The sequence below is a fragment of the Patella vulgata genome, chromosome 5 (genome assembly GCF_932274485.2).
Source record: "Patella vulgata chromosome 5, xgPatVulg1.2, whole genome shotgun sequence".
Lineage (NCBI taxonomy): Eukaryota > Metazoa > Mollusca > Gastropoda > Patellidae > Patella > Patella vulgata.
The window spans coordinates 69,043,653-69,055,962 of NC_065883.2; the positions used below are offsets into that span (position 1 = coordinate 69,043,653).

The 12,310-nt window shown below is 37.2% G+C and overlaps 1 protein-coding gene across 1 annotated transcript; it reads right to left on the reverse strand.

The window, feature by feature from the left end:
• Positions 1-41: 41 nt before the first annotated feature.
• On the reverse strand, positions 42-12,209 carry LOC126821761 (tRNA 2'-phosphotransferase 1). Its single transcript, XM_050550259.2, has 8 exons — positions 12,034-12,209; positions 9,926-10,007; positions 7,095-7,261; positions 5,848-5,946; positions 5,449-5,521; positions 4,957-5,013; positions 1,048-1,155; positions 42-626 (listed from the first exon to the last, which is right to left on the reverse strand). The coding sequence occupies exons 1-8, from the start codon at positions 12,055-12,057 to the stop codon at positions 610-612; spliced, it is 627 nt and encodes a 208-aa protein (XP_050406216.1). The 5' UTR covers positions 12,058-12,209; the 3' UTR covers positions 42-609.
• Positions 12,210-12,310: the final 101 nt, after the last annotated feature.

The following is a 12,310-nucleotide window of genomic DNA, read 5'->3' on the forward strand; positions in this document are numbered from 1 at the left end:
ACATTTTCCGTAATTTAATTTAAGAAAAATAACAACTGACAAAAGGTTTTATAACATTTTGGCTTGACATTCGTGGATAGCAATGAGTTGTCGTTACGGTTGTCAACAGATGATTACTGAGAAATAAAAAGGATGGTGTAAAAGCACTAGAAACTAATGTAAACTTTAAGTGGCAATAACTGAGTTAGAAATAATCAAGTTTAATATATTTTAGACCTATTTGCTTTGTGAATCGATTATTATGATTTTCTACATTTGCCATTTATTCTGGAATACCAGGGTCTTTAAATGGAATTTAAATAACTTTTGATTACTGGTAGACAAATATCAAAAATTTATTTTTATTTTTAAAAATTTAAAATTTATTAAATATTTAAATTAATTGTTTAGACACATAAATTATACTTTGTATATTTCTTCATATCACAGAAATGACTTAAAATAACAAACAAGATAAAAATATATTTTATATCGAAATGGATATCTCAATGTATTGCTTTTTCAAGGCTCGCTCCTTCCTTTTCAGTACATTTATTTTGGTACTAACATGCTATTAAACCTAGTTTCCCTTCAGCACCATTTTATTTCCTGAAGATTTGTATGCATTGTTCATTGAATAACCTCTCCTGCAAAAAAAAAAAAGAAATAAGTTGCCAGGCTAAGAAACATATGATCACAACAACTATATCCTCTGAACACAGGGAGAGAGAGAGAGAAATGGGGTTTAATGTCCACTTGACACAAACCATGTCATTTCTGGACTAACACATGGTTCAATTTTATTTAAATAATTCGCTTGCACGTAGGGGTCTTTAGCAGTGGGGGGAAATCCACGAGGTTAGACAGGCGACCCTACTCCTTGTCACGTACAACTGGGGAATCGAAACCACGCCATTTGACTCAATGACAGACCTTATAATACAACGAGCACATGTTAACCATTCAGCCATCCAGTTCGGAATGCTGGGTCAAGTGAAATACAAGGGCTGAAGTAGAATAAAAGATAAAATGGAATATATGCTATTTGTTAAAATTGTCACAGCTTACTTGTTCTTCTGTTAATAACTTGTTTAAAATATACAGGTTGTATAATCCCTTGTTGATCACCTGGTGATAATATCACACCATTAGCTGATATAAATACAGATTGATTATCTACAAAATACAGGTATTTATCAAATACAGGTAATACAAAATACAGACATATTATTTATAAAATACAGGTACATGTACAAGCCTTGAAATAACTGCTAAGGTTCAGCCTGACATCATGTCAGGCTGAACTGATTTTCGGCCGGACATTTCAGATTTTCAGCCTGACAAATACTTTATAAAGTATATTAAACCAAAAAACTGTTGAAATTTACTATGTTTATATATATTATTATACATACATTTATTAATAAAATAAATTGATGACTCACATACAACCTGGAGTTTTAAGTTTTTATATGTATATGGAATACAACTTTATAGTTCATATAATAATGTCATTAATCTCTTTGGTGGGGCTGGGGACTAAATCCTAAAAACTCTGATTAAGATTCAAATTTAACTAAAGAATAGACATCTTGAGTTGTCGTAAATGGTTCAGAATCTGCCAAGTCATTTTTGATCCACTTTTCTAGTTCTACGGCTCGTTTTTGTAATTTTCCAACTGGTGACGGCGACGCCCCCCGTTTAGAAGTGTCTTTATGAGAGACATAAGATTAAGACACAGTACCAGTCTTTGAATTTTCTGGAACGGTCCCACTAGCCGGGATATCCGTGTCCGAGGGTTGGGAAAAGTAAGAAGTTATTTTATTCGACATGTTTTCACGGCTCTTCTATTTACATTCACATTGGAAGTGTCCAACAAAGTGAGATATTTTCGTATAAAAAATCTGTCCCTAATTACATCCATAGTCAACTTGGACATTTTCTTGTAAACTAATTTTAAAATATTATTACTTTTATTACTAATAATTTATATAATTACATGTCATGTTAGGTGTGATTTAGAGCTAATCATATACGAAAGTAACGCAAAGCTAGCTACGAGACTCGAATAACCAGTGTAAAAGAGCCGATTCTCAATATTATTCATTATTTTTTCTTCACGTGGCCGAGAGAGATACATGTATAAATAGTAATATTTTTACTATGACTCGGGTCGTTGATATAACCAGCGTAAAAGAGTCGATTCTAAAAATTATTGAAGATTTTATCTGCACGCGGCCGAGATATAAATAGTAACATTTTCACTATGACTCGGGTCATTGATATTTTTGGTTTTGGACTTTCGAGTCTAATAATAAATAGCGATCGACTCAAATATTTTTGACATAATGTTTTACAAAAACACGGTCGGACAATTATGTCCGGACGAAAGACAATTTGGCCTGTCAAAAGGGGTCAATTCGCCCGGACATTGTCCGTGTCCGGACGCTTATTTCAGCGCTTGTACATGTATATTATGTAATAGTTATTAGCACACTTTCTGAGGTGTATCGGTGAATATCAGGACAGTTTTGGTCGAGGGCCCCAGCCGAGTTGGCTCCCGACCAAAACTGTCCTGATATTCACCGATACACCGAGAAAAGGTGCTAATAAGTTACTTACATCACATTTCTATCGAGTATTGTGAAGCAAAATGTGAAAAATAGTATTTACTAGCAGGATACCCGGCTTCGCTCGGGGGTCATAAGTTCAAAACCGGAAGTGGTAGACTAACGCCACCTGGCCTATGTTACTCCTCGGTCCGAGCTACCCCTATACCCCAAATTTCAGACTCGGGGCAGATGTAGCCGCCAACCCCGAACAGACAGATTTCGCTCGGGGGTCATAACTCCGGAAGTGGTAGACTAACGCCACCTGGCCTATGTTACTCCCCGGTCCGAGTTACCCCTATACCCCAAATTTCAGACTCAGGGCAGACCTAGTGTAGCCGCCAACCCCAAACAGACTGGCGTCGCTCGGGGGTCATAACTCCGAAACCGGAAGTGGTAGACTAACGCCACCTGGCCTATGTTACTCCCCGATCCGAGTTACCCATATACCCCAAATTTCAGACTCGGGGCAGACCCCGAACAGACAGACAGACAGACAGACAGACAAACGACAGTCTCAAATATATAGATTATCGAGTCGTTTCAACCGAAAAATGACAAATACTTTCTGCTCTTTCATTTATCCCTTTCTGAGCCTCACGTTACATTTCATGATAGAATGATTTCGCAGTGGAGAGACGACCTGAGTAGTATTTACACGTGCATCTTGCTATGATACTCTGAGCGTAAAACAATCACGTGTTTGTTCAGACCACATCGTCAAAACAACTTGTCTATGGCGTAGAGGACTGTGATATTATTAAATGTAGTGTAAAGGAAATGTGAAACGTGGGTCATTCAAGGGTGAAAGTATGCATCGGCAGATGGTTCTTCCGTTGAAATTTATTTGTAATAAAGTTTATGTTTTTCTAGGCGTTTTTTTTTCATCCTGCTTATTTTCAATGCCTGTGAAGTGTCCAGCAAGAGAACTGCACCTTCTATCATCACAATTAATTAAAATAATTATTCAATATTCTAATTTATATATTTTGCATATTAATATAAATCAAACCAAATTATGAAATAGATGCCAATTGATATGTATAATAATTGATTTTTGTAATATTTTGTTATGTTAATTTAATGTCATTGTATATGTTTTTGAACTACCATGTAGTTCCCCCCGGTTTGTTTTGTTACTATGATTTTGACTAGTTGTTTCATGTACATTATCCTTGTGCATTGTATAGAGCCATCGTTATCAATTGCGATCTGGGTGGGACTAAACGTCTGCTACTTATTGCTTGATAGGTATCTAAAACAGTATAAAAGTATCCGTGTATCAGAAATGAACAGTACTCTTTCTGTATATTTCTGATACACGAATACCTTTAAGCTGTATTGAAAATAAACAGGACAGTTTTATCAAAGGTTGCCAGAGGATGTAACTACAAATAATAGGTACATTTTGTACAACATACAGGTAAATTATCTGCAACATACAGGTACAATTTTAATATACTTCTATTAAATATTTCATTATAAACTAAATAAACTGACAAACACTAACAACATAAATTGGGAACTTGTGAATTTGGCTAATACAAATGATTACTGCCTGTCCCCGTTTTTATGCCATGAACGATGGTGTTGCCATCATAGAACAAAACTTGTGGCTAATTTCCAAGTCAATACATGTCTGATTAACTTAGGTGGGAACTTAAGAAACATCAAAGACCTTACTACAGTGTACTATGAGAGATGATAGCACTACAGTACTATGAGGGACAATAGCATTACAATGTGTAATGAGGGATGACAGCACTACAGTGTACTATGAGGGATGATAGCACTACAGTTTACTATGAGGGATGATAGCACTACAGTGTGTTATGAGAGATGATAGCACTACAGTGTGTTATGAGAGATGATAGCACTACAGTGTGTGATGAGGGACGATAGTACTACAATGATGTGGTATAAGGGATGATAGCACTACAGTGTGTTATGAGAGATGATAGCACTACAGTGTGTTATGAGAGATGATAGCACTACAGTGTGTGATGAGGGACGATAGTACTACAATGATGTGGTATAAGGGATGATAGCACTACAGTGTGTTATGAGAGATGATAGCACAACAGTGTGTGATGAGGGACGATAGTACTACAATGATGTGGTATAAGGGATGATAGCACTACAGTGTGTTATGAGAGATGATAGCACTACAGTGCGTGATGAGGGATGACAGCACTACATTGTGCTATGAGGGATGATAGTATTACAGTGTACCATAAGGGACGATAGCGCTACAGTATGCTATGAGGGAAGACACTACTACAGTGCACAATGAGGGATGATAGCTCTATGGTAGAGGAATAACCAGAAAGACCAGACCATTATATTTCTAATATTTGAAATGCTTTACCTTGTAACATTTTGTGTAGATTTAAATATATCAGTACATCACAGGAAGATTTCATACCTATAATACAATTAACAGGTTAACTCATACTTATGAATGCAGCTTGGGATCTCAATAATCACACCAATTGCATTCATTACAAATAATTATACCTGGGCACATGAAAGGAATTAAGATACCGGTATCTCCATAGTTACCATATGTAGCTTATATCTGATAACTCCCATCAACAGCAATAATTACAAGATAAATAGACATATTAAACAGAAATAAAATGATAATTCAAATATATAACCTTTTTCAGTTCGTAAAATATCTTCCTCTCTCTCATTAGAAGTTTTGTGAAAACTCCTCTCCCTGTTCCCCATCATGTTCCCCCCTCGTTCTTGTAAAATAGTTTTGTGAAAACTCCTCTCTCTGTTCCCCGTCATGTTCCCCCCCCCCCCCCCATACCTCCACCTGCTTCCCTGGTATACATAGTCATCATATACTTACCACTTATAACACCACTATCACCAGGTTCACCAGTAGCAAAATGTATATGAGTTCTCCTCATTCGACTTAATCCCTATATAAAATAACAATTATCTTATACAGATCTAACATATTTCTCAGAGCAATTATTTGACAGAAATAGATTGTTTTTGCGTTTAGATAGGTTGAGAAATGGTATAGTTTTATGTCAATAATTATTTTGTGTGTGTGGTGTCTTTATCCGCGGTAAGAAACCAGAGGCAACACTACCCTTTGTCACTTAGGAGATCTGGATAGAAACCACGCAACTTGACTCAATGACAGTCCCTATGATATTAAAACAAATGCATTAGTCCACTCGACCAGCACCCCCCCCCTCCTTTTTGCATTTAAACTCTTCCTATGTATTATATAACAAACCTGTGTTTTAATGGAATTCCAAGCGGTCATATTAGTTCCATGTATCACTATAGGATAGTTAGCAGGACTCGTTACTGGTGTTAGCTCTAAATCATCCACCTACAAAATACAGATATTTATACAATCATTCAAATAAATTTATCTTCTATGGAATGTAATCTTGTGATCAATATAAGATTATATAATGTATTTGTTTTGCACATATATGGTTTCAAAATTCGCCATTTAAAATAAAGGATTCACATTCAAATGATTCATAAATAAATGATTCAAACATAAGATTTTCACAAATAAGAGAAAGAGAAATGGGGTTTAACGTCCACTCGACACAAACTAGTTCATTTCGGGACTAACATTGGGTTCAATTTTATTTCAATTATTTGCTTGCGTGTAGGGGTCTTTAGCAGTGGGTGGAAACCGGACGACCCGAAGAAAACCCATGAGGTTGGACAGCCGACCCTACTTCTTGTCATGTACAACAGGGGGAATCGAAACTTTGCCATTTGATTCAATGACAGACATTCTGATCCAACGCACAGCATTAACCATTCGGCCACCAACTCCCCCTTTCACAAATAAGATTTTCACAGATATCTGGATTTCACTCCACTTGGTGACTTATTGAGTATAGTGCGGGCTCACTAACCAGGAGAGAGAGAGAGAGAGAGAGAGAGAGAAGAGAGCGAGAGAGAGAGAGAGATGGGGTTGAACATCCACTCGGTACAGACTAGGTCATTTCGTAACTAACATATGGTTTTAATTTTATTTCAGTAATTCGCTTGCGCGTAGGTTTCTTTAGCAGTAAGGGGAAACCGGAGTACCCGGAGAAAACCCACGAGGTTGGACCGGCAACCCTACTCCTTGTCACATACAAACGGGGATTTGAAACCACGCCAGTTGACTCAATGGCAGGCCTTATGATACAGCACTTACATGCTAACCATTCGGCCATTCCCCCCCCCCCCCCACTATCCTGGTGTTTGGCCATGAAATTCCTTGGGATTTTCAGGATGGTTTCACTTTGTCAGTGATGCAGGATGGAGTGCTGGGCTAGGATCACTGTCCCGTCATTCATTTGGATTGGACGAACACCAAGGTCCCATGTACAAGTTGGGGGTGTCAGCACTTTAGATCATAAGGTCTGTCACCGAGTCAGTCAAGTGGCAGGGTATAAAATTTAGGGAGGTTCTTCGATGGCTAAATGTTAGAAACTAAACGATCTGATAATCTAGATAAGTTGTGTTTACCTGTAAAGTGTGACCCTGATTGGCACGGACTTGTAGTTTGCCCTCGTCATCTGTCTGAAGAGCAAACCGTTTCTTATCATTGGTTTCCACAACTTGTCTTATATCAGCTTCTGTAAAACTTTTAAACTGTGGTTTATTTAATATCTCCTCTACGTATAAAAATCCACCTAAAAACATTAAATTAATAATTAAACTTATTTTTTTTTATTGTACAGTTTACACTCATGGAAATGAGAGGGGCGGGGGACGTGCAAGATTGAATGGGGTTTAACATAGATAATTCTGATAGAAAGAGAGTCGCAGTGGCTTAGTGAATCAGACACTGCAGCCGGCTAACCACGAAGTCTCAGGTTTGCTCCTGGTGTTGGTCGAGAAAGATACTCTGCATTTTCCAACGGAGGGAAGTGTCAAGCAGTTCGGATGGAACGGAAAACCTTAGGTCTCCTGTACACATTGGCATACATATAAATAGAACCCTGGACAGTTGGAAAGCGAAATAACAGTATGCCTTAGTGCAGGTTTTTGGACTGTCCGTCTTAATGAACCCAGTCTGTGCAGAAAAGTAGGAAGTTAACGCAACTTGTATCGACTCTGTGTACATTTACAATGCAAAGTGGCTGATCGTCATTTATGGCATTGAGGAATCCCTCGTAAAAGTTGAATCTCTAGTATGACTTTCTGTCCAAAAATGGTCCAAAAAAACTGGAAAAATTATACTTTGCATCAGCAAGTAATGAGCATTAAGAAGTAATGAGCTAGCACAAACTAACACTAACAAGTATTGAGAGAGAGAGAGAGAGCTAACATATGGTTCAATTTTATTTCAATAATTTGCTTGCGCGTAGGGGTCTTTAGCAGGGATGCGGGTCAGTTCATCCCACAACCGTTTCACCCCGGGCTGTTTCATCCCAACCTAATTTTTTATTGGACTGTTTCACCCCCTTGTTATTATAATAGCAGTCAATTAACTGAGTTGTACTTATTGTTAAATAAACTGTTAAAGACTTACTTATTGTTAAATAAACAATAATGTATGGAATAAATAAGTTTTACTCGTCGATTTTTGTTGATTGCCGTTATGATTTTAGATTAGTTTACCGATGGTTTTGTAATAAAGTATACGCGTATTGTTTGTTAGTTTATGATGTCTAACATCATTTATTTTCTTTATAAAAAGGTATTTTATAATTACATATTGACAGCTTAATCACTCGCCAAAATACATCATGGATTTTATACGTATTATTAAATAATCAATTAAATTGCGCAGAAGCGCCTTTTAAATAAAATAAATTAGATTGATATTATTTCGAAACCATAATTAATTTTAAAACTGATCGTAGATTTAATTTCCGTACACGAAATGAAACCAAACAACTCCAAATATAAGAATTCCGTATAAGAATTCATTTAGAATACCAAAATGCGAATCGTAACATATTGTGGTCTAAACTGTGTGATAAATTATAAAATAAATCGTAAACCAATGGAACCCGTTGTAAGGTGGACACTGCATGCTTTCTTTTAAAGTTGGGAGAGAGAGAGAGAAATGGGGTTTAACGTCCACTCGACACAAACTAGGTCATTTCGGGACTAACATATGGTTTAATTTTATGTTAATAATTCGCTTGCACGTAGGGGTCTTTAGCAGTGGGAGGAAACCGGAGGACCCTGAGAAAACCCACGAGGTTGGACAGGTGACCCTACTCCTTGTCACATACAACTGGGGATTCGAAACCACGGCAGTCGACTCAATGACAGACATTATGATACCATTGCTAACCATTCAGCAATCCAACCCCCCTTTAAAGTTGGGTTATTTGAGGTGCCAGGTAGTCTGAACATCTAAAGATAACACGTGTCGAAATAGTGACTATGTGTAATTTTATTCTTTGATAGACTGTTCTATCACTGGCAATCCTGTTAAGCATGAAAATGACTATACAGTGTATTATGAGTTGAGTGTTTTGCTATGAGCATCGCTCGATTGTAAGCGATGTAATTTTAGTGAAATTGATGTCGAGAAGTGGTGTGGATTCGGAAAATAAACTAAAGCGTAGGCAAAGGAAGAAGTTGGACACTATTCATTGACATTGTATAAATAAAATATTCGGAAAATAAGCTAAGGCGTATGCAAAAGAAGGAGTTGGACATTATTCATGATAAAATTGCATTGGTTATTGGTATTAATGTATAAATAAAATATTAAAAATTCATGTAATACCGGTTTTTAAATTTGTGGGATGAAAGGACCCGATATAAGTGGGATGAAAGGACCCGTGTAAATATGGGATGAAACAGCCCAGATGAAACAGCCCGGGATGAACCGGTAGTGGGATGAAACGACCTGCTCCCTTTAGCAGTGGGTGGAAACTGGAGAAAACCCACGAGGTTGGACAGGCAACCCTACTCCTTGTCACGTACAACCGGAGAATCGAAACCACGCCAGTTGACTCAATGACAGACCTTAGGATACAGCACGCACTTTCTAACCATTCGGCCATCCACCCTCCCCCAACATGTAATGAGCCGACATTGACAAGTAATGGGTATTGGGCCTGCAATCGGTGTGAATTAAGTCTGTATCTGCAAGGAATGGGTTTGCATTGACATGTAATGAACCAGCATCTACAAGTACATTGTAATCCTTCCCCCACCCCTACCATTTCTTTTAATCTGAATTTTATCATTGAAAGCCTAGTCTATTCTGTCTGTTTCTTTCCTAGGGAAAGTAGGAGATAAATAATGCTCTGCGTGACAAGGAAGGGATGTGGGGGCAGAGTATACAGTCCCCCTCCTCTGGACAAACACCTGGGGAATTAAAATTTTACCTGGCGAGAAATGAAGTCCTGCTTTTTCTGCTCCATGTCTCAATAACCAGGATAATGATTTGGATAACTTGACGTCCCGTCCCTGTAATAAACGGTCACTTATGGTATAATAAAATATGTAACAAGACAACTAATATTATATTAGTCACAGAAATATGTAGGCTGATAGCCTGTGACTACGGTAAGGGGTAAAAATGGTTCCACTATTGATGTCTTCCATCTTGCCTACAGCCACAGTAGTGGATGATTCTAATGACTTCCTTTGTGCCAGTTTTGATTATAAAAAAGTTAATGGCCTACATGGCTATAACTACCTTACTTTTCAATTAAACCGACAGTCTATTGCACATAGCTCAACATATAATAAACTAATTTATTAGAATTAGAACACGCATACATGTAATTAAACGTCATCTCAAAAACATAGAAGAAAAACTGTTCGGCAACTATTTGAGTGGTCCACTCTTCACTTTTTGTAACAGAATTACTTATTTCCATGCAAACTGTGATTTTGCTTGAACAAAGCCTTGAATAATGTAGGATATATCAATCGTACCGTGGGTAGGAGAGAGAGGGAAATGGAGTTTAACGTCCACTCGACACAAACTAGGTCATTTCGGGACTAACACATGGTTCAATTTTATTTCAATAATTCGCTTGCGCGTAGGGGTCTTTAGCAGTGGGCGGAAACCGGAGGACCCAGAGAAAACCCACGACGACGTTATGTTACTTACTGAAAGTGAAATATATATGTAATGAGTCAGAACAACAATTTGGAATTTTTTTTATCAGGAACATCTCCAATGTCTTGGGTAAAAAATACTTAAAGGGACTATCCCGATTTGAACAGAGTCTCAAAAATAAAAGTCTGAGTACGTATGAAATTTAAGGGTCAAAATATAGAGAAATGGTGTATTTACCCCGTCTCAAAACTTCAGCTCAAAATATTGAGTCATTTGGACGTGAACTTCAAAATTGCTTAAATCCGGACACATAACCCTTTTAAGATTTTGGGTCAATTTTTTCGTTGGGTGACCTGATAATTGATTCCGTTTTCTTTAAAGGTTTATACAGTGAATGACCCATGTGCTGTACTTGTGTTTTTATCCAGACACCGAATAATACAGCTTGGGACATCGGTCTCCATTTCCAGATTAAGACTGACGGGTTTAAATTGTTTGAAAATATATCACATATTGAGTTATTAGTTGCTCTACCCTAAGTTAGAGGATGTTAAGGGATTTTAACACAAAATTAAGCAGTTTTATTCTCCAAAATATTATCGGGATTGGCCCTTTAACAAAAATATACTTGGTTATGCACGTATTCTATTCTAATTGAATGGATTCGTGTTCTTAATTTCAATTATATGGATAATACCAAATTAGAACTATGCTATTCATAAGACCACTACGTGCAAGCAAATTATTGAAATAAAATTGTACCATAATATGAAATGTTAGCCTGAAAATTTTGTAGTTAGGCTAGCTGCTGATGTCCCGTGTTCTATCTCGGTGTTGGTCGAGCAAGTTCATCAGGATTTTCAGATGTGGTTTCCCCTAATCAGTGGTGTACTAGAACTGAGGGCCCAGAATTTTGTCGCGTCCGGGGATTTTATGATTTAGCACAAAATGTTACTTTTCCGGCGTGCAAAATGTCCTACGGGCCTGATCCAGTTTCAGTCATTTTCAAAAGCGCTTCGGTCCTGACTGGCATATACGTCCATGGTATAGACGTTCCAGTGGTACGAAAAACCGAGGCAGCCTACCGTATAGGCTACACATTGGCGTGCACATAAAAAGAACCCCTCGTAGTAGGAATTTGATATTATTTATAACTTAAGAGCCATACATGTAGCTCTGCTGTCTGGGCCAAATTAATTCCCAGTAGGTCTTTGGCTTATGTATGTTATTCGCCAAGTCAGAGCAGAACATTTCATTTCATTTACGGTAGGCCTACTAGTTTGGATACTTAGCTACTATTGACGTTATAACACATTTTTCTCTCCACTTGTAATGAAAATGTTTTTGTTTTTTTAAAAATCTACGACGTTCTCTCTCTCTAGTTCTAGACGATACTACTAATAATTTGATATATTAATTTCTTACCACTCTCCGTCCGCTTCCTGCCATTGTAAATATAATCTAAATAGAATCCGTTCTGTGACGTTAACAATATCTCGTTTTATTTTGTCATGGTTTAAAACTTTAAATAATATATTGTCATCATCATTAACAGTTTACATTTCGTTGAGCAATATAAACAAACCCCATATTTGACTTTTTCAGAGAAGAGCTTTGAATATTATGTTTAATGGGAGACAACTATATTTGCATCAGGGATCGGACCACAATTATTTTCCTGACTACATTACTGGATCCTGAC

What these genes read in the sequence shown, in the direction of transcription:
- LOC126821761 (XM_050550259.2), bottom strand. Translation starts at nt 12,057, where the DNA reads ATGGCAGGAAGCGGACGGAGAGTG. An exon ending in CAGGAAGCGGACGGAGAGTG is followed by an intron (nt 10,008 to 12,033) that starts GTAAGAAATTAA and finishes CGTTTATTACAG; the next exon opens with GGACGGGACGTCAAGTTATC. An exon ending in TCTACACAAAATGTTACAAG is followed by an intron (nt 1,156 to 4,956) that starts GTAAAGCATTTC and finishes TGTATTTTGTAG; the next exon opens with ATAATCAATCTGTATTTATA.